Source organism: Olea europaea, unplaced genomic scaffold (assembly GCF_002742605.1).
Source record: "Olea europaea var. sylvestris unplaced genomic scaffold, O_europaea_v1 scaffold1069, whole genome shotgun sequence".
NCBI lineage: Eukaryota > Viridiplantae > Streptophyta > Magnoliopsida > Lamiales > Oleaceae > Olea > Olea europaea.
The window spans coordinates 31,448-52,290 of NW_019228042.1; the positions used below are offsets into that span (position 1 = coordinate 31,448).

Here is a 20,843-nt window from a genome sequence, read left to right on the forward strand (position 1 = left end):
GTTATCTTGTTCATACAGCTGTCCATTTAAGGCCGTTTCAGTTCTTGATTCAAGATGAACGGTATAGTTCTATGATCGAGTCATTCGATGATCAGAAGATCAATTGAAGACCGGTTCACAAATTTATCAGACTTATAATGAAGGCTTACAGGGATTTGCAGCGAAGATGACTCCCATCTTCTTGTTCAAATACACAAAGAAATTGCACATACTGGTCATAGTTTAAGGCAGATTTTATTGGTATCAGATGAATAATGTAATCTTTAGGCTGCATGTCTACCAGTTTTACTGAATTAAAAAAAGGTTCTGAAAACGAAGATTCGTAAAATAACGATTAAATTCCCGGAATTCTTTTCAGGTTGAATATTTTTGCAAACGATAAGTGGAAACAGCCATCAAATGCTCTGCCCTGGCGACTACGACGCCGAATTCCTCAGTCATGTCCAACTCAGAAGGTAACATGTTATTTGGCAGCTTCCAATCAAAGCAATGCACCAGTTGCGCCACGATAAATCGAACCATGATGAGCCCCAGTTGCATTCCCGGGCACCCTCTCCTTCCAGAGCCGAACGGCAGAAGCTGGAAATGTTGTCCCCTGAGGTCTATACTACTCCCAACAAACCTCTCCGGATTGAACTTCTCAGGATCAGTCCATGCATTTGGATCGCGTCCAAGTGCAAACGTATTAACAATTATTCGAGCATCTTTTGGTATATGGTAGCCATCAACAGTGCAATCTTCCAGCGAATAATGAGGAATTAGTAATGGTGCCACGGGATGGAGCCTAAAAGTTTCCTTCACGACCATGTCTAGATATTCTAGACTCTCCAAATCCGACTCCTCCACCATCCTGTCCAAGCTGACTACTTCTTCCAACTCTTTCTGGACTTTTTTCATTACTTGTGGATTCTTTAGGAGTTCGGAAAGTATCCACTCGACGGTTGATGCTGCAGTGTCCATTGAAGCCGCAAGCATATCCTGCGACGATAAATTTAACTCGTAAATGAAACTGAGTACTTATAACTACACACACTCATAATTTAGCAAGGAAAATGCGGCAAAAATTCCTGTGGTGACACAATTTTGGCTGAATGCTTTTCTCGTGTATATTGCCTTTAATTTATAGAGATTACATAGCTATATAACGAAATTCTAGTTAGTCTATAACTATATACAAGGAAACCACTGGAAATAGCACTAGTGTTATTACCATGGAGGTTGTAGGCTGTGATTGAGAAATACCAAGTTTTGTAAGAAGGCCACGTAGCCACACAACTTCTGAACATGCAGCGAACATAACCCAATATTCTGTCTCAGTAGGGAACTCAAACAAACAGTCCCGTATCTTACATTTCCAAAAAATGAGAGCCAAAAAAATACACAACGCAGTAGTAGATCAACGAGAATCTAGACAACTAGCCCAATCAACATCACCATAAGTGGTGAGCTCAAGAGACGTCCCCCGAGGAAAGAATAGATTGCGATGAGGAGTTTCAATAAAATAGCATATAATGGGATGGAGAGCTACCAAATAAAGATGATGAGGGGCGTCCATAAACTTGCTCACAGTATAAACCGCAAAAGAAATATCTAGATGTGTGATAGGTCGAAAGATGAGACTGCCCAACAACTTTCGATATAGATTAGGATTTGGAAGAATATCACCTTCATCTTTTAGATATTTAACATTAAGCTCCAACGGAATATTAACTGAGGAGGCTTCAGATAGATCAGTCAATCTAATCAAATCTTAAATATATTTATGTTGATTTTAGAAGATATCATGACGAGTAGTATGAACCTCTAAGCCAAACAAGTAAGTGAAGTGACCAAAATCTTTTATATGAAAAATCGAGAGAACATGTTGTTGAAGTTTTGAATAAGATTGTGATTAGATCCAAAAAATAACATCTTTCACATATACCAATAAAAAACAATGCTAACAGTACTCTTATGAAAGAACAGAGATGCGTCATACAAACTCCGAGTAAAGGAAAAATCCAAATGAGTGCTGTGTAACTTGTCAAACCAAACTTGAGGGGCCTGCTTAAAACCATACAAAATGCATTTTAGCTTACATACAGAGTCAATTGACGGAAGAGGCATACCAGATAGAAGTTTTATAAAAATGTCTTCCCTAGGTTCTCCATGTAAGAACACATTCTTTACATCTATCTCATGTAAAGACCAAGATTGAGGACGACAAGCAATAACAAGAGATGAATAGTTGTTATCTTAGCCACAGGAGCAAATGTCTAATCATAGTCGATTCCATATTCTTGGCGTTTACCGAAGGCAACCAACAGAGCCTTATAGCAATCAAGAGAACAATCAGAATGAAGTTTGACTAAATATATCCATTTATTTCCAATGGGATTTGCAGTTGAGGGACATGGTACAACATCGTTTAGTTAGCTTCGTTTTGCATTCATTGCCTGTAGCCAATACTCTTGTTCCATAGCCTGTCTATATGAGGTAGGGGTGGAAATTGAGTTAAGGGTAGCAGATATAGGGCTACGGAAAAGAAAAATCATACCTATCTAGTGGTCGAGAAACGTGAAAGGTGCGACGAAGAGTGACAAAAAATGGGAGATCATCTGGTGAAGAATTTGATATCGTAGGTGAAGGATCACAGAGGCTTAAGAAGACAGTCATATAAGAAGAAAACTTGAGATATCCAATTTGCATTGGTATATCCTTCTAATGATGCAGGATATCTTGAGTAGTGTAATCCATATTTAATCGTGGGTCTTAAGAGGATTACTTGTAAATCTGCTCAACTTGTTGACTATATATACTATATCCGAACGCGTGTAGCTAGTAATGTACATTAAATTGCCTTATCGCGTGAATAATCCAATTGTAACACGGGATCACCAGTATTTTTGGCTAAGTGTATGTTCGAATCATCTGGTGTCTTAACTGGTTCATTGTCATGCGTCTTAAATTTATTACGTATAGTCTCAACATAATGAAACTGAGACAATGACAAGCCGTCATGTGTTTTAGAGATCTTTATCCCTAGTATCATCTACTATTCCCATGCCCTTCATGTCAAAGTGTTTGATCAACATTTCCTTGGTCGAGGAAATGACATTCGAGTTATTTTCCATGATTAGCATATTGTCAACATACAAACATACTATTATGTAGTCATTATATGTGCTTTTGAAGTAGACACATTTGTAACATTCATTAATTTTGAAGCCGTTTGACAACATTGTTTTGTCAAATTTCTCATGTCATTGTTTTGGTGCTTATTTTAGTCAATATAATGACTTGACAAGCTTGCACACCTTCTTTTCGTTTTCTGGGGCAACAAACCCTTCAGATTGTTCCATATAAATTTCTTCCTCTAATTCACCGCTTAAGAATGTATTTTTAACATCCATTTGATATATTTCAAGATTGTGCAATGCCTCGATTGCAATCAAGAAATGTATAGATGTGATCCTTATTACTGGTGAATAGGTATCAAAGAAATCTAGACCTTTCTTTTGTCTATAACCTTTGGCCACCAATCAAACCTTGTATTTGTCAATTGATCTATCAGCTTCTTTTTGAAGATTCATTTACAACCTAACAGTTTATTTCCCGGAGGAAGATCAACCAATTCCCAAGTGTGGTTGCTCATGATAGACTCAATTTCATTATTTACTGCTTCCTTCCAATAAAGAGCTTCCGAAGTGGACATTGCTTCGTCAAATGTCCTAGGATCACTTTCTAATAGATTAGTGACAAATTTTGGACTAAATGTCATAGAAATTCGTTGTCTTTTACTGTACCTTGGTTCTTCATTTATTTGAAGATTTTCGCCATATTCATTATGGTTTCCAATTGCAGTATCATATGTTCGTTTATGCAAACTTGTGTCCTTTTCCTATATGGAAAAGTATCTTCAAAGAATGCAGTATTTCTTGATTCGACAATATACCTTTATGTACGACAAGCACTTCGAATTTGTGGACCAAGAAACGGTATGCACTACTGTTCATAGCATATCTAATAAAGACACAATCAATAGTCTTAGGTCCAATCCTTGTTTGTTTAGGTTTTGGTACTTGCACATTTGCCAAACACCCCCACACTTTTAGAAAATTGTAGGAAGGTTTACGACCTTTCCATAGTTCATAAAGCGATTCATCCTTATTTTTATGTGGTATTTTATTTAGGATATGATTTGCAGAATGTAAGGCTTCCTCTCACAAGTTTTGAGGTAAATCCGAACTTATCAACGTTGCATTCATAATTTCCTTAAGGGTCCAATTTTTTTCGTTCAGCAACCTCGTTAGATTGAGGTGAGTATGGTGTAGTAGTTTGATGAATAATTCCAGAATCTGCACAATACTCTTCAAATGGAGCAACGTATTTTCTACCTCGATCACAACGAATCAGTTTTATTTGTTTTCCAATTTGATTCCCAACTTCAGTTTTATAGTGTGTAAACACTTCCAATGCTTCATCTTTACTTTTTAACAAGTATACATAACAGTATCTCATACAATCGTCCGTGTGAATAAGTTCCAAATGTACAGTATTTCGTTCAACCGATTGAAACAGAGTGTTGGCCAATTTTGTCTCTATGCATATTTCCCAATTTTTTTCATTATTAAAATGCATGTTAGGAAGAACACTTAAGTTTATCAATTTTCGTATTGAGTTATAATTCACATGTCCTAATCTATGATGCCATAAATTAGATAACTCAACAATATAAGTGGAAGAGGATGTTTTATTCATTGCATTGTTTGGTACAATAGTTAGGACATTCATTTTGAGTAGTCCATCTTTTACATAGCCTTTGCCTACATACATGTTATTCTTTGTGAGAACAAATTTATCCGACACAAAGACTAACTTAAAGCCATTATTGCTTAACAAAGAACCCGATACTAAATTCTTGCGAATATACGGCACGTGAAGAACGTTGCTGAGGCTAAGTTCCTTTCCCGATGTCATCTTTAATATAACTTTGCCTTGTCCTTCCAGTTTTGAAGTTGAGGAATTTCCCATGAACAATTTTTTTCCCTCGATTGGAGTATAGGTAGTGAACATTCCTCTATCGGCACATATGTGATGGGTAGTACCCCGTGTCAATCCACCATTCCATGGGATTTCCAAAATGTTTTACATTCGAAAATAATGGTCGACAAGTTCATATCTGGCATGCCATTAGACAATGCATCAGATTCATTGATATTTACTCGGGCTTGCTTTTTCGGTTTGCGACAATCAACAAAACAATGCCCAGCCTTCGCACAATTGTAGCATTTGCCTTTGAACTTCTTTGAGGGTTCCGTAGAATGCTTCATCTTCTTCCCTTTGTCATTCGACTCCACTTGCTTGTAGTGACTGATCTCCAACACGTTTGTTCAAGTTTCGACTGTCTTCTTCAATCCTCAAACGGATTACAAGTTCTTCAATATTCATCTCTTTGTGCTTATGCTTGAGATAATTTTTGAAGTCCCTCTACATAGGCGGGAGTTTTTCGATGATTGCAGTCAATTGAAACGATTCACTTAGAGATATATTCTCCGTATGAATATCGTGAAGTATAACTTGCAATTCCTACACTTTACTGATGACGGTCTTGGAATCTACCATTTTCTAGTCCAAGAACTTTCCCACAATGAACTTTTTAGAACCGGCATCTTCAGTCTTGTATTTTTTTCTAAGGATTCCTATAGTTCCTTTGCAAATTTCTTGGAACTATATATGTTGTGTAATGCATTGTCCAACCCATTCAGAATGTAGTTTTTGCACAAGAAATCTGAATGCTTCTAGGCATCTAACGCAATAAGCGGTGCCCTATTGTTTTCCCCTTTTTACATGACGGGAGCATCTTCATTTAAGAATTTCGTCAAGTTGAGTTTCGTGAGATAGAACAACATTTTTTGCTGACTTCTATTGAAATCAATCACAATTAACTCCCCCGATTTCTCTCCATGTGGAACAGAGTTTGTAGGTGTAGCCACAACTGGAGTAGTAGCCACGATAGTAGGGACACTCCTTCCAAAGTTCCCATGTTCGATGTTTCATTCGAAGCAGAATTGGTATTAAATACCGTATTCATTACAGAAAATAGAAGATCAACCAAACCAAGAAGAAGGGTAGAGGAAGTTAAACTAAACTAGTTTAACTGAAGAGAAATCACCCCAACAAACCAAAAGCACAGAAAATTTGACTTAAGATTGTTGGATGATTGGTGTGCATGGAGTGACAAACGAACGCCTTGTATCACTTGAAATTCTGACAGAATAACGGCTAAAAATGTTAGTAAAATCCTTCAAAAATTTTGGCAGAGTAACGACTATAAATAAAGCCAAGATATGTAGCAAATAATGTCAAACAAATGTAGGCAAGTGTTGAACACTTTGTCTTCAAGTCGAATTTGCTCCTCAACGATGCCTACGAATTTACGGCAATCGACTTCCAAGATACAACAACTTCTTCTTATGTGAGCAACACTTCAACACACAAGTACGTCGAACCAGAAGTAGAGTAGCACTCCCAAAATGCAAAATTATGAAGAAAACCAATATAAGCAACGTATATGCAAAGATTGGTTGAGAAAGGAGAGAAAATGAAATGCTTCTGATTGCATATCATTTGTGTGAGGAAAAGGACGTCCCTAGGCCCCTATTTCTAGAGCATGAAGGGTTGGGGGTGAAAAAATGTAAGGCAAATCTCGCGATCTTTCCAACCAAAACACCACTTGACTTCGCTAGCTTTTCGCTAGAATTTTGCTTGGGCGAAAAGGCCACTATTCGATTAGTGCCACTGTCACTCACTGTTCGATCGAGCGTCGCTCGGGCAACATATAAGGTTTAATTACCCAGTTTTCCTCGTTTTTCCATTCAACTTTGGACTTCAATTTCTCATTCATTCGGAATTGGTTTTAAGACTTCAAATATACTACGACGATCTACTCGACAAGTAGAATAAACTTATCTATTTACTTTCATATTTTGACCATCGGATCAAGTCCAAATATTTGATCAAATTTGACACCTTGTCACGCTTTCCAACTTTTATTTAATCAATTTAGATTATTTTTGAACCAATTCCATCAAAGACTACGACCACAGGTTCAAGAAATAGAATTTCAGGCTCTAATACAATTTTGGCTGAATGTTTTTCTAATGTATATTGCTTTTAATTTATAGAGATTACATAGCTATATAAGGAAATTCTAATTAGTCTATACAATAGGAATAATTCCCGATTCTACGCAATATAATAAGTCTATACAAGGAAACTATTGTAAATATACCTCTAATATGTGGTGCCTTGCCTCAGTTGACGAGCGATGCAAATATGAAAGGGTATGTGGCGGACACCAAAATATTTTGTAACAGTCAATTTGATTTGTGAAGGGTGGACTGATATTAAATTTATTTGTTCAACAATCCGTGACAAGGAGAAACTAATTCTTACCTTCAATGAACTTGGATTTACTAAATGAATCATTTTCATCACATTCTGTTACCTAAGGTGTCATTTGGATTCATATAGTTTTATATAACTCTAAAAATTGCAGAGAAATGATAACTATAAAGTATTTGACGACATGTTACCAGCATAATGGCTTTGACATGACGACGATCAAATTGGAACTCAGTATCTCTGGATTGCATAATGGACATCATGGTATCAACAATATCTTTGGTTCTGCCTTGGTCCCCATCTCGCACATGATCGTCAATAACCTTCTCAAAGAAATTATCGAAAACTTTGCTAAGCGCCTTCATTCTCTTTGTCAATCCTTGAAGATCAAGAACTCCAAGAAAAGGAAAATAATCTCCAAGATTAGGCATGGCTGACAATTTTATTGCCTCCTGAATCACAACTTTGAACCCTCTTTCATCAATGTCCTTATCCTCGTACTTCTTACCAAACACCATCCTACAACTCATTTCTGCGGTTAGAAATGAAACCTTTGCGCTAAGATCAACCGAAACGCATTCAAGTGCTGCGTGCTTGAGCCATTCAACCAAGAGGCCAAGCTCCTCCCTTCTCATTGGTTGGAAAGAACTGATTTTAATGCTGCTAAGCAACTCTAAGGTACACAATTTTCGCATATTGCGCCAATAAGGGCCATACGTCCCAAACACGATGTTTCTTTGATCCCATGACAGATACTTAGAAGCCTGATGGGGTGGTCTTCCTGCAAAAACAAGGTCATATGTCTTAAGAAACTGCTCAGCTGCTTGAGGGGAGGACACTATGATGTGTGGGACAAACCCAAATTGCACGTACATAATCGGACCATGTTTTTGGGCTATCCTATGTAAATCTTGGTGGGGATTTTTGCCTATCATGTGAAGGTGTCCTAAAATAGGGACACCTCTTGGACCTGGGGGTAATTTCTTCTTCTTTGTTGATCCATGAAGGAAAGAAAGCACTGCAACTACTATGATTGTGTACCAAATGAAAGAGGAAGACAACATGCTTCTTTTCTGTCACTCTATTTGAAGAAGATTCCTATTGCCTTCAAGGTGTGTATTTAGTTTTGGGGCTAATATCTTAGAATTGTTAGCTTATTTTGCAGAGAGTAATCGGTCAGCTTTAATGTACCTGAAACTTACTTTTAAATAAAATTTTGTCACATTTGGAATAACAGTACATGGGGATTGTGGTTATTGGTGGTAGTTACGTGGTACACAATGAGCTAGGCTTAGCATTTATTTTCTTTTTAACTATAGTCAAATAAGTCGGTTTAATGCAGCTAAGTTGGCCCCTCTATCGACATTTTCTGCTTCCATTTCTGTATGTATTTTCCTTTTTAGGAGAACAACGTTTGCCGTCTTGCCGACTATGATAAGAAGTCAACTAATAAGTGCTGGGGGAAACATCTCCATTAATTCTCAATGTCCACATTTGGAAGGGAGTAAATTAGCCTCTAAATTTCATTATATTTGCATGATTAGTCATTAGTGAAAAAAAGCATACAAACTTCGTTAATCTATCACATGATTTCCCGGCATTCATCGAAGTGAAGTGTAATGTCCCGAAAATTTTGGTAGAACGGAATTTAATGTTTGTATGCTATATTTTAATATTTTGAAAGTTTAGGGACTAAAGTATATTTAAAGTAAATTTCAATTTTATTTGGGATAAAATGTAGATAGTGATGGAGCGATAATAAATATATAAATATTGGGCTTGTTAGATAGATTGTAATTAATCATGCATGTTAGACTCTAGAAAAAGTTAATTTGAATTATTGGAGCCTAAGTTATCGAGATCTAAAGATATAGTCTTAAATTATTATTCCTATTATTAATTGAGTATGCATTGGATTGAGTAGTTGAAGTGTAAAATGCTTGGCAGCTGGTAGGTTTGTGATTGATTTGCTTATTAAATATAGTTTAAAAAAAGAAAAAAAAGAAAAGAAAGTTATGGAAAGCTGAGCACGTGAGTAGTAGTGAATAAGAATTGATTTTTTGTTTTTTTCCTTTCAACTAAAAGTTTGGATTGCAAGGATGCCACCACGTGTACGGTGTACTATAGTGCATTGATTTTGGATAACAAGACTTAGATATTTTGTTGCAAAGTTTACGTTTCCTCCCATTTATCCATAACTATCTCACTTCTACACGTCTCCCCCACATTACACTAATCCTTTGGAATTTAAAGTATATCTGTCTATGTACGTTATCGCATTACACAAGAAAAGGGACATAAAAATATTTATGCACGGCTCACAGCGACAATAGAGGTAGAAAAAGGGGGGGGGGGGGGGGGGGCACTTTTTGGGGGGGGGGGGAACAAGATTCTTGTTTTGTTTCCAAAAATTAAAATAAGTTAACAAGGTAGGATATCAAGGTACAGCACTCTATGTCCCATTTAATTATTTTTTTACATGTTGATGAGTTTTGTACTTATGAAAGTTAAAGTTATGATATGACCATTTTCGGTACAATGATATAATATGATATGACATGAGCTCTTACCGAATTTTAAAGATATCAGATAGTATGATATTTTGACACGTGTTTAAAATTTTTTATACGGGAACGCATCATTAATTTTTATATCCTACTGAGTATTTTCATGTACTTACCATTTTCCCTACACCTCATAGGTTAGATCGGGTCGTGTTGGAGCATGGTGGTTCGACAGTGCATTTGTGCCTTGTTTCGTGGGATAAAGATCTAAGTTAGCACGTAATTATACTTATTTTACGTTTATTGCAAAAGACATTTATTTATAATTAAATTTTCGTACATGTTTTGTTGCAGATGAATATATGTAATTTGCATTTTAAATAGAATTTTGAATTAAATGTTATTTTTCTTCCTACCGATTTCATTGTTAGAAATTGACTGGATATGCTTTTACTCTTTCGTTCATGTCAAAGATTAACTTTATGTAGTTTTACGTGACATTTCCATAAATTATAAAGTGGAAATTGGGTAGAATAGCCTATTTATAATGTCTTTTTTTTTGGAAAAATAGCCTTTGACCAAAATATTAAAATTAAAATAAATATTTTAATATTAAAAATACAAACTATCTAAAACACCCTTAAAGCAAAACAAAACAACAAAATTCAAAGTACCCATCCATTCCCAAATTAAAATCTCGTCTCCTTCCTTTCACATTCAATTCATCATCTCCTTCATCCTTCTTCTCAGGTATGTTTGCGAGATAATAGTGTGTATATGAAATACCAATTCCCTATTTGTGGATGATAATAGGCCCAATTTGCTATTATGAATTCTGTGAGGCTGACAGCCACCACCATCAAAGATTGTGGAGGGTTTTGAAGGAAAGCACAACATTGATATCTACTACAAGAATGAGTGAATAGTTGTTGTGAAGAAGGTTGAATGCGGTTCAGAATTTATCCCTTTTAGGTTTTTGGACCTCCGAGTTCACATGGTTTGGCTTAGTGGGTGCTTGGTTCGGCTACATCAGGTGAAAGTTACAGAGTTTCATATTTTCTTTTTATTTTGAATTGCCACGTTCTTATTATACAGCTTCTTTTAGATTATGCATTTGGGATTTGATGAAAGGGTAATTTGGTTTAGTTAAGCATGTAAGTAGCTAATTATTTTCATTTGGTTTCTATTTAGAATTAATAAATTACTCCTTACTGCAAGTTCACTGCATTATAATTTTTGTTGATTAAATTTGTTCAAAGTCAACTCTTTTACTACCACTATTCCCACCTCTATGGCCGTTCATACCGTGCCCCTATGTCTAAGAAGGTTTCAGTTATCCCTAGGTAAATATTCTTTTGCTTCTAAGTGTATATTAATATGTGCTTTGTATTTCTTTTTTTTTTTTTCTTTTTTTTTGGTTTCCTATTGTTTTCATAATTTTTGGTTCTAGTAATTACAAATTATTTTAATTTGGATTTATTTTGGGTGTATGAAGTTTTATTTGGCGTTTGAGGCTTCAAATTCGTTTTCTATTTTTTGTTGGGTTTAATTTCTTGATTTCAAATAATTATAGATGTGTTTTAACTCTAATTGGTTTGAAGCTAATTGAAAAGATGAGATTTTTTTTTTTTAACCATTGAGTGCATTCTAGAACTTTTTTTGTTTGGCCATTCATTGACATGAAATTGACTATAATTTCTTATTTTTCTCGAAGGGATCAAATGAATTTCATTTTGTGGAAGCATAGTTTCTTATTTTTTTTGGGAGTTGGTTTTTATACCAGATATTATAGCTTAGTATGCATATTATATTTGCTTTGTTTAAACTGCAGTAACTTGTTAATTGCTTCTTAATTTTTCATGGTCTATGATAGGGTGTTACAAAAGAAAGGAACTTAGGAATGAGTGAAAATGATTCAAAGAATAACTTAGGAATGATGAGTAGATGTTATTCATTATAAAGAACAATTTGCAGTATGGTTCTTTACATTACATTTGTATGTTTGTGGTGCCTTCTCATATAGCCAACTAATTTTTTTGCGAGGCAATGATGCTAATCATCAATCTTTTTTTTTTTTTTGTTAAATTTTCAGCTCAAAGTGGATTCAGACTATGTTTAGTTTTCTCTAGTCCCCAAAACCACATGGTAGTAGTTTTTGAAGCTATATGACATTCTAGGTTCTTCAATTTTTGTTAGATATTCGCAATATAATCAATTATGTTTGCCTTTCATCTAGTAATACTACTATGGAAAGAGTTTGTTCAACAATTTTGATGGGTAGAAAAATGGCTGGTTCAGTTATTTTGTGGAGGCTAGATGTAGCTTAAGATTCATCCATGATAAGTTTTCAACTATCAGTTTCACATATTGTACAAATTAATATTTGGTTCGTGTTGTATTGTTATCAGGAAGTTTGTTTTTTAAATTAAGTTTTAGAAGTATAGTTTTATTTTCTTGATGTAATTTTGTTTTTGAGAACTTGAAGATTGAGATGAGATGTCAATAAATTAAAATATGCATAGTGGGGACTTGGGAATGACTATTTCTATCTCAAGGTTTAAAATGAATTTTAAGAAAAATGTAGCGGATGTTCCCTAGCTATTTTATGTGTTGTATCTTTGTTTTTAACGTTCTGAAATGAAAATTTTTAGTCATCAAACCATGATTCTGAAGGATGGTTTTGATTCAAATGATCGTTGAAATTGCTTGAGTCATACAAGATATGGGGAAAGAAATGGAAGTATAAAAATGTTGAAAAATGTATGTCTTTTTCTTGTATGAAAGTAGTGAGCAAAGTTTGGCTAATGTGTTCTAGAATGAAAAGAGTCAATTTTGACCGTTGAGGCTTTACATTGAGAGAATTTAGTGAAACGAGTTGAATTTTAAATATTTTACATTTAGAACCTTGTTCAACCAAAAGTTGTTACTTAGAGTTTGATACATTGACAAGCAATTTAGTATATTTATACTAGTAACGACATTAATTCGAACTTTATTAAATTCATCAATACAAGATAGTGAAACTAATTAAAACGGCACATAGCTGTTTAAAAAGACTTTACGCCGCATTGGGTTCTAGAGTCTCTGTTTCACTCAAAAATTAGTCGATTATATTTTGGAAAATCTTACAAGACATGTACAAGTTAAACGAGCTGATTTGTTGAATATCTTATCTCATAATTGGAATATAACAAAATTTGAGTTACTTACCTTCGTTCATAGTAAATCATATTGTAGTTTACTCACGAAACACTAGTGTTGGTACTATCATGTGAACTTTGTATTGATTGTGGCGTCCAAATATAGTGAAAATTGGGATTCGTTAAGTTTTATGTAGATAGGAGTGAACATAAAGTGAAATGAACATAATATTAGTTAATAACGATGCGTAGCTTTTTGAAAAGACAGCATGTCAATTTGGGTCACATGTCTCAATTTCACTCCAAAACTAGTCAATTTGGTTCTTGATATCCAAATCTAGTTAAAACTTTCATTCTTACAGTTTCACATGAATATGAGCGAGAATGAAGTGAAATGAACGTAAAATTAGCAAAAATGATACAATATGTTTAAAATAATGACATGCCATTTTGGGTCACAGGCTCTCGATTTCATTTCAAAACTAGCAAATGCTTCGAACATCATAGATAAGATGTACAAGTTGAATGATTGCACATGCTATGTTTTATATACCATACTTGTTACATTTTCCTTTGTAGTCAAACTTAGTCTAGTTTCCAATTGAATATATGACGTGACTTAATTTAGTTTGAACATTGTGTGGACTGTGACATCTAATTCTAGTTAAAAATTTCATTCTCACTTTCATGTGGATACGAGCGAGAATGAAGCAAAATGAACATGAAATTAGTAAAAATGATAGACATATGTTTAAAATGACTACATGCCATTTTGGGTCACATGTTCTCGATTTCACTTCGAAATTAGTAAAAACAATGTTTGGAACATTCTAGATACGTTGTACATGTTGAATGATTGTATGTGCTGTTTATTTATACCCTAAAACCTAACCCCGAAATAGCACCCATACGTTTAAAATGACAAGATATCATTTAAGGTCCGAACAAATAGAACTATCAAAATTTTAGATGAGAGGTCGATTTTAGTTTGAAACGTGCTATATTTTTTATACCTTAAACTACAATCCTCCTTGTAAAATGATCACATGCCGTTCTGGATAGTAGGGTCTGAATTTCACTTATACCTGTTGAATGATTATGCGTTCGATATTTTTTATACACTATACCCTAAATGGCATCCCTACGAGTAAAACGATAATATGCCATTTTGAGTCAAAGAGTCTCAATTTCACTCCAAAACTAGTAAATCAATGTTTGGAATATCATCCAAGACTATAAATGTTGAAAAATTAATCGACAACCACACATTTAAACCATATACCCTAAATCCTAAGCCCGAAATCCTAAACCCTATATCCTAAATGATAACCATACGTTTAAAATAATCATATGCCATTTTGGGTCACGAGATATCGATTTCACTCCGAAACTAGTAAAACAATGTTTGAAGTATCATACATGACTTGTACACATTGAACGACTGCACGTGCTATGTGTTGCATACCACACTTGTTACTTACATTTTTCTTTGTTGTCAAGTGCCATATAGTGTAGTTTCCAACTAGATTATAGAGTGACTTGCTATAGTTTGAATCAATGTGTCGACGGTAGCATTGAAATGTAGTTGAAGTTTTCATCATTAAACTTTGAAGTGGTTATGGATATGAATAATGCAAAAAAAGACTTTTACAAGTTAAACGAACTAATTTATTAAGTATTTTAACTCATAATAAAATATAATGGAATTGGAGTTCCTTATTTTCATTTGCAGTAACGTCTAGTGTAATTTTCTTATGAAACAATATTGTTGGTCACTATCCCGTGAACTTTATAGCGATACTCAAGTTCAAATGCAATGAAAACTTTCATTCGCTCATTTTCATGTGCGTAAGAGTGAAAATAAAGTGAAGCAGATATCAAATTAGTTGAAACAACAACCGATAATTTAAAATGGTAGCGTTTTAGATTACGGATTCTCGATATTCAAATGTAGTAAAAACTTGCATTCATTCATTTTATATGGATATGAGTAAATATAAAGTGAAATGAATAAAAAAAAAATTGAAATGACACCTAACATTTTCATTGATATCATGCCGTTTTGGGTCACGGGTCTTGATTTCACTCTAGAACGAGCCAATAAGACTTGGAACATTTTAGACGACTTACACAAGTTAAACGAGCCAATTTGTTGAATATCTTATCTCATAATTAGAATATAATGGAATTTACTTACTTTCGTTCATATTTAAATCTAATACAGTTTACTCATGGAACAATTGTGTTGGTCATTATTGCGTGAATTTTATGCTGATACTCGGGACAAATATAATGAAAACTTTCATTAGTTCATTTTCATGTGTATACAAATGAAAATAAAGTGAAGCGGATACGAAATTAGTAGAAACGACACCCAATCATTTAAAACGGCATCATGACATTTTGGATTATAGGGTGTTGATTTCACTCCAAAATGAATCGATCATGTCTTGGAACATCATATAAGGCCTACACAATTTAAATGAGCTAATTTGTGGAGTATTTTATCTCATAATTGGAATTTAAATTATTTAGCCTTTTAAAGACATCATTTTTTTTGGATGACGGGGCCTTGATATTACTGTAAAAGGAGTCGATCAGACTTGGAACATCTTAAAAGACTTATACAATTTAAACGAGGCAATTTACTGAATATCTTATCTCATAATTAAAATATAATTGGAATTAACTTACTTACGTTTGTAGTTATATCTAATTCAGTTTATTCACGGAACAATAATATTGATCATTATCCTATGAACTTTATATCATTATTCGGGTCCAAATGTAATGAAAACTTCCACTTGTCCATTGTCATATGCATATGAGTGAAAATAAAGTGAGGCAGATACAAAATTATTTGAAACGACACCCAATCATTTAAAACGGCAGCATGACATTTTGGATTATGGGGTCTCGATTTCACTATAAATTAGTGAGTTTTTTTTTACTTTAGTTAAAACGTCATCAAATGGTTTATAATGACATCATGTCGTTTTGGATCACGGACACTCAATAGCACTCGAAATATAGTTAAAACTTGTTTTAATTAATTTTTATGTTGATACAAAGAAATAAAGTGATACAAACATGAAATTAGTTAAAAAGGCAATCAATCATTTAAAAGGCAGTATGCCATTTTTCTCGTTGGTTTTAAATTGTGCAAGAAAAGTTAGAATGAAAATGGACATTTAAGTTTGGGGGATTTGGTAAATTTTTATTTCAGATTGGATATTTTAAATATTTCAAATGAAGGGTGTTTAAGATTTTTAACACATGATAAAATAGATTAAAGGCTAATTAACCAAAAAGTATTGACCATAGCCTATTTTACCAAACATTATTGTTGACTAGACTTTCTAAACAAATCCCCCAATTATAAAAGCATGTGGTCAAAGCAAATGTCACATCACCTTTTCTCCACTTGTCTGCCCTTGATATTCCTAACACGTAATAAAAAGAATTGGAGACTTTTGTAACGCCCCGACCCTTAGTGGACCGGAACGCTACTTACTTTACTTAGCTTAACCGGTGGTTTAGTAACAAGTATATATGTTTTAGCGGAAGCTTACATCTTCGGAGAATAATTTAAATAACAATACTTCAAATACTTTAAACAAAAATACTGAATCATTTTGTAAAACAACAAAATGTAATTTATTTGAAGAAAACATAACTTGTTCTTGCATTCTGCGTTATTCAAAACGTTAAAGAAATAACATTGGAAAACATTTCATAAAAATAAATCCAAATCACTTATTCATCGGATTTCTATAGGCTCGTTGCATCACTCTCCATTTTCCCTAAATATTAGTGCCTGATCCTCAGCTATTCCAAAGTCATTTTTCTTATCGGTACCAACTTCATTCTTAATCTTCTGCAAAAATGAGTCTTTATTTTGTGCTTCTATAATTTGATCTCTAAGAGTAGGTCGAATTATTAAAGCTGTTAGACGAGCATTGACTTGTCCTGGTGTGGTAACCACTTCGATCTGCAACTTTTCCAAGTCCTTGACTAACTCCTCTCTAGAGGTGGGTACTGACGTCAATTGTCCCATTGATTTTCTACTTAGAGCGTCGGCCACAACATTAGCCTTACCAGGATGGTAGTGAATAGTGCAGTCGTAATTGTTCACCAATTCCAACCATCGTCTTTGTCACATATTCAATTCCTTCTGTGTGAAGAAATACTTGAGACTTTTGTGATCTGTGTCGATATCACACTTTCGTCCATACAAGTAGTGTCGCCATATCATCAAAGCGTGTACTACCACTGCAAGTTCTAAATCATGCGTCGGGTAGTTCTGCTCATGTTTCTTCAATTGTCTTGAAGCATAGGCTATCACTTTTCCATTCTGCATTAGTACACATCCCAATCCTCGCTTGGATGCGTCGCTGTATATAACAAATCCTTCCGAACCTTCTGGTATTGTTAATACAGGTGCTGATATCAACTTCTGCTTAAGTTCTTGGAAACTTTGTTCGCATTTTTCCGTCCATTGGAATTTTACTCCCTTCCTTAAAAGCTGCGTCATTGGTCCAGCTATTTTGGAGAATTCTTCTATGAATCTACTATAATATCCAGCCAATCCTAGAAAACTCCGTACTTCGCCAGCATTTGTTGGTGCTTTCTAGTTGGTTACTGCTTCTACTTTTGCTGGATCTACTTCAATCCCTTGGGCAGTAACTACATGTCCAAGAAATCCAACTCGTTCAAGCCAAAACTCACACTTCTTGAATTTGGCATACAGCTTCTCCTTGCATAATATCTCTAAGGTTATTCTCAAGTACTTTTCATGTTGCTCCTTACTCTTGGAATATATCAGAATGTCATCGATGAAAACTATGACAAACTTATCCAAGTATTGATGAAACACTCGATTCATCAGGTCCATGAAAAATGCAGGTGCATCGGTTACCCCAAACGGCATCACCGTAAACTCGTAGTGTCCATATCGAGTTCTAAAAGCCGTCTTAGGTATATCCTTTGTCTCTACTTTCAGTTGATGGTATCCCGATCGTAAGTCGATCTTGGAAAATACCTTAGCTCCTTTTAGTTGATCTAACAGATCCTCGATCCTTGGGAGTGGATACTTATTCTTGATGGTTAATCGATTTATCTCCCTATAATCGATGCATATCCTCATGCTTCCATCTTTCTCCTTTACAAACAATACCGGTGCACCCCAAGGAGATATGCTTGGTTGTATGAAGCCCATATCTAGGAGTTCTTGCAACTGTTTCTTTAATTCTTGTAGTTTCTTTGGGGCCATTCGGTATGGGGCCTTAGATACTGGTGCCGCCCCGGGAATTATGTCTATGGTGAATTTCACTTGTCTATCGGGTGGAATACCAGATAGACCTTCTAGAAATACATCTACGAATTCCCGTGCTACTGATACATCTTCAACCCTTATCGTCTCTTGTTTCCCTCCTGAGATACTTACTAGATATCCTTGACATGTTTCTTTTCTCAACATCTTCTCAGCTTGTAAAGCCGATACTAGTCGAATAAGGGGTTTCATCTTCATTCCAAGGAATGAAAATGGTTCCTCTCCTGGTTTCCGAAATGATACTTCCATTTCCTTACATCGGATGGTGGCGTAATTACAACCTAACCAATCCATGCCTAGTATTACATCAAAATCCTTCATTTCTATCATGTATAGGTTCACTTTCATTGGTTTTCCCTCAACTTCGATACTTACTGGCTTGGCTATTCTATCAATATTCAAAGGGTTGCCCGAAGGAATACTAACTTCTAATGTACCTTCCGACTTATCACAGGTAATACTAGATTTAGCCATAAAAGTTGTTGAAGCAAAGGAGTGTGTAGCTCCTGAATCAAACAATACATAAGCAGGTGTATTAGCTATCAGTAGAGCACCTGCTATGACATTAGAGTTTTCCTCTGCATCCTGTTGAGTCAATGCAAAAACTCGTGCTTTCCCTTTCTGGTTCTGGTCCCTGTTATCATCCTTCTTCTGAGTATGTGTGGGACAATCCCTAATGATATGTCCTGGCTTGCCACATCGAAAATAGACATTTTTCCCTTATAAGCACTCGCCACGATGTGTCCTTTCACACTTAGAACAGGGCGCAATAATCGGCACAATGCTTTTGCTGGCATTGGCTCCACCATTAGCTTTCTTGTTCTGCCACTTGCCTTTTCCCTTGTCCTAGTCATTCCATTTCCTCTTTCCCATGTTACCATTGTCCGGTTGATTGAACAGTTGACCATGTTGTTCGGCGCTAGTCTTCTGGTACCAAATAACATGAGCTCTTTCTAGCATTTCACGGTATGTGATGAAGCGATGGGACATAAGTATCATGCTTATATCCGAGTTCAGCCCTTGTTCAAACCTTCGTACCTTCTTATCTTCCGTATCCACCAGATGTGGAGCATACCCTGAAAGTTGATCAAACTTCCTCTCATACTCAGTCAGGGACATAGTCTTTTGCTTGAGTTGGAGGAATTCACTTTCTTTGTGATCCCTCAAGGACTGGGGAAAGTACTTGTCCATTACTTCCCTTTTGAATTGCTCCCAAGTCAATTCTGCTTGTTGCTCAGGGTTCCTTGTCCTTGACATTGAGTCCCACCAGTGACTTGCATCACCGGAGAACATGAATCAGCACACTGGACTTTCTGAGCATCCGTACACCCTATCAATCGGAATATATGCTTCAACTTGCGAAGCCACTCCTCAGCTGCAAGTGGATCAGCTGCTCCGTTGAAGGTAGGGGGCTTGTGCCTTCGAAATTGCTCGACCACTGAAGCATGGTTTGGAACATTAGGAGTTAGTGGTAGGGGTTGAGCTTGGTTCGAGTTTTGCCTGCCTAGGTCTTGAACCGCTCGGAGGAGGTCTCTTATCAAGTTTTGGTTTGCGTGGGCAATTTCCTTTAGACAAAACATATGGTTCTTGTTAGTTTCATTCTTTGAATACTAAAGCAAAGAAGATGGTATTTTATTTCTTGACATAAGGGAAGCTATTACAAGGATTTAAATCTAATCCCTATAAGTTCTACGGATCTTCTTTGGTGGAGCTTTATCTTCGGAGGACTCTTCCGCCTTAAGTCCGGACTCTATGTCCATCTCAACATGTGGCTCAGGCTCAGGATCATTCTCTAAATCATCCTTGGGTTCTTCTTCGAGATCTTCTTCCTCAGCCAAAGGTTCCTCCTTAGGCTCCTCACAGATTACATCAACCCACAAATCAATCAGGGCATGGCAATACCTCTCAAACTCGAACAGGTTTGGGTTGCCTTCTAACATTTCATCCCTAACCGTGACTCCCATATCTCCCCATTGAGGTGGAAGGGAGTGTATGAGGTTATTTATGGCCTCAATATGTGTGATCTTCATTCCAGCATTAACCGTCGTCATGCATCTCTCATAGATGTGATACACATGTTCGCTAAGCGGTCGGGTCGGATCAGTTACATAGTTTTCATAGGAATGAATATCAATTGTATGGTTCAATGCTTCTCTATATGCCCTAGCCGTTCTACGAGCCATATCTGTTGCATTTTCACATACATAATACTTTTTCTTTGCTTAAAGAAAACATGCAAATATTTAAACTTTCATATCATGCAATTTCCTTTAAGCCCTTAGCTTTTACCCAAGTCCATTACAAATCTTTAAATAACACATCTCTAAATCATATCAAAGCATCATAACATAAACATAATCATTAACTTTATACATGAACATACCTGGGCTATAGGATGAGATTGATGGATGGATGCACGATGCCATGGAATACCTTAAACTTTTTATTTTCCTTTTGTTTTTAAAAAAAACATACTTGGTC

General features: G+C 35.5%; 1 protein-coding gene and 1 long non-coding RNA gene across 2 annotated transcripts; one reads left to right on the forward strand and one right to left on the reverse strand.

Annotated features, from left to right (window-relative positions):
• Positions 1 to 99: 99 nt before the first annotated feature.
• On the reverse strand, positions 100 to 8,585 carry LOC111373084 (cytochrome P450 CYP736A12-like). Its single transcript, XM_022995552.1, has 2 exons — positions 7,578 to 8,585; positions 100 to 978 (listed from the first exon to the last, which is right to left on the reverse strand). The coding sequence occupies exons 1-2, from the start codon at positions 8,448 to 8,450 to the stop codon at positions 355 to 357; spliced, it is 1,497 nt and encodes a 498-aa protein (XP_022851320.1). The 5' UTR covers positions 8,451 to 8,585; the 3' UTR covers positions 100 to 354.
• A 1,975-nt stretch (positions 8,586 to 10,560) lies between these two features.
• Positions 10,561 to 12,315, forward strand: LOC111373086. The gene is made up of 2 exons (XR_002698889.1): positions 10,561 to 10,923; positions 11,983 to 12,315. It is a non-coding gene; the product is annotated as an uncharacterized LOC111373086 (long non-coding RNA).
• Positions 12,316 to 20,843: the final 8,528 nt, after the last annotated feature.

What these genes read in the sequence shown, in the direction of transcription:
- LOC111373084 (XM_022995552.1), bottom strand. Translation starts at nt 8,450, where the DNA reads ATGTTGTCTTCCTCTTTCATTTGGTACACAATCATAGTAGTTGCAGTG. An exon ending in ATGTCAAAGCCATTATGCTG is followed by an intron (nt 979 to 7,577) that starts GTAACATGTCGT and finishes TTATCGTCGCAG; the next exon opens with GATATGCTTGCGGCTTCAAT.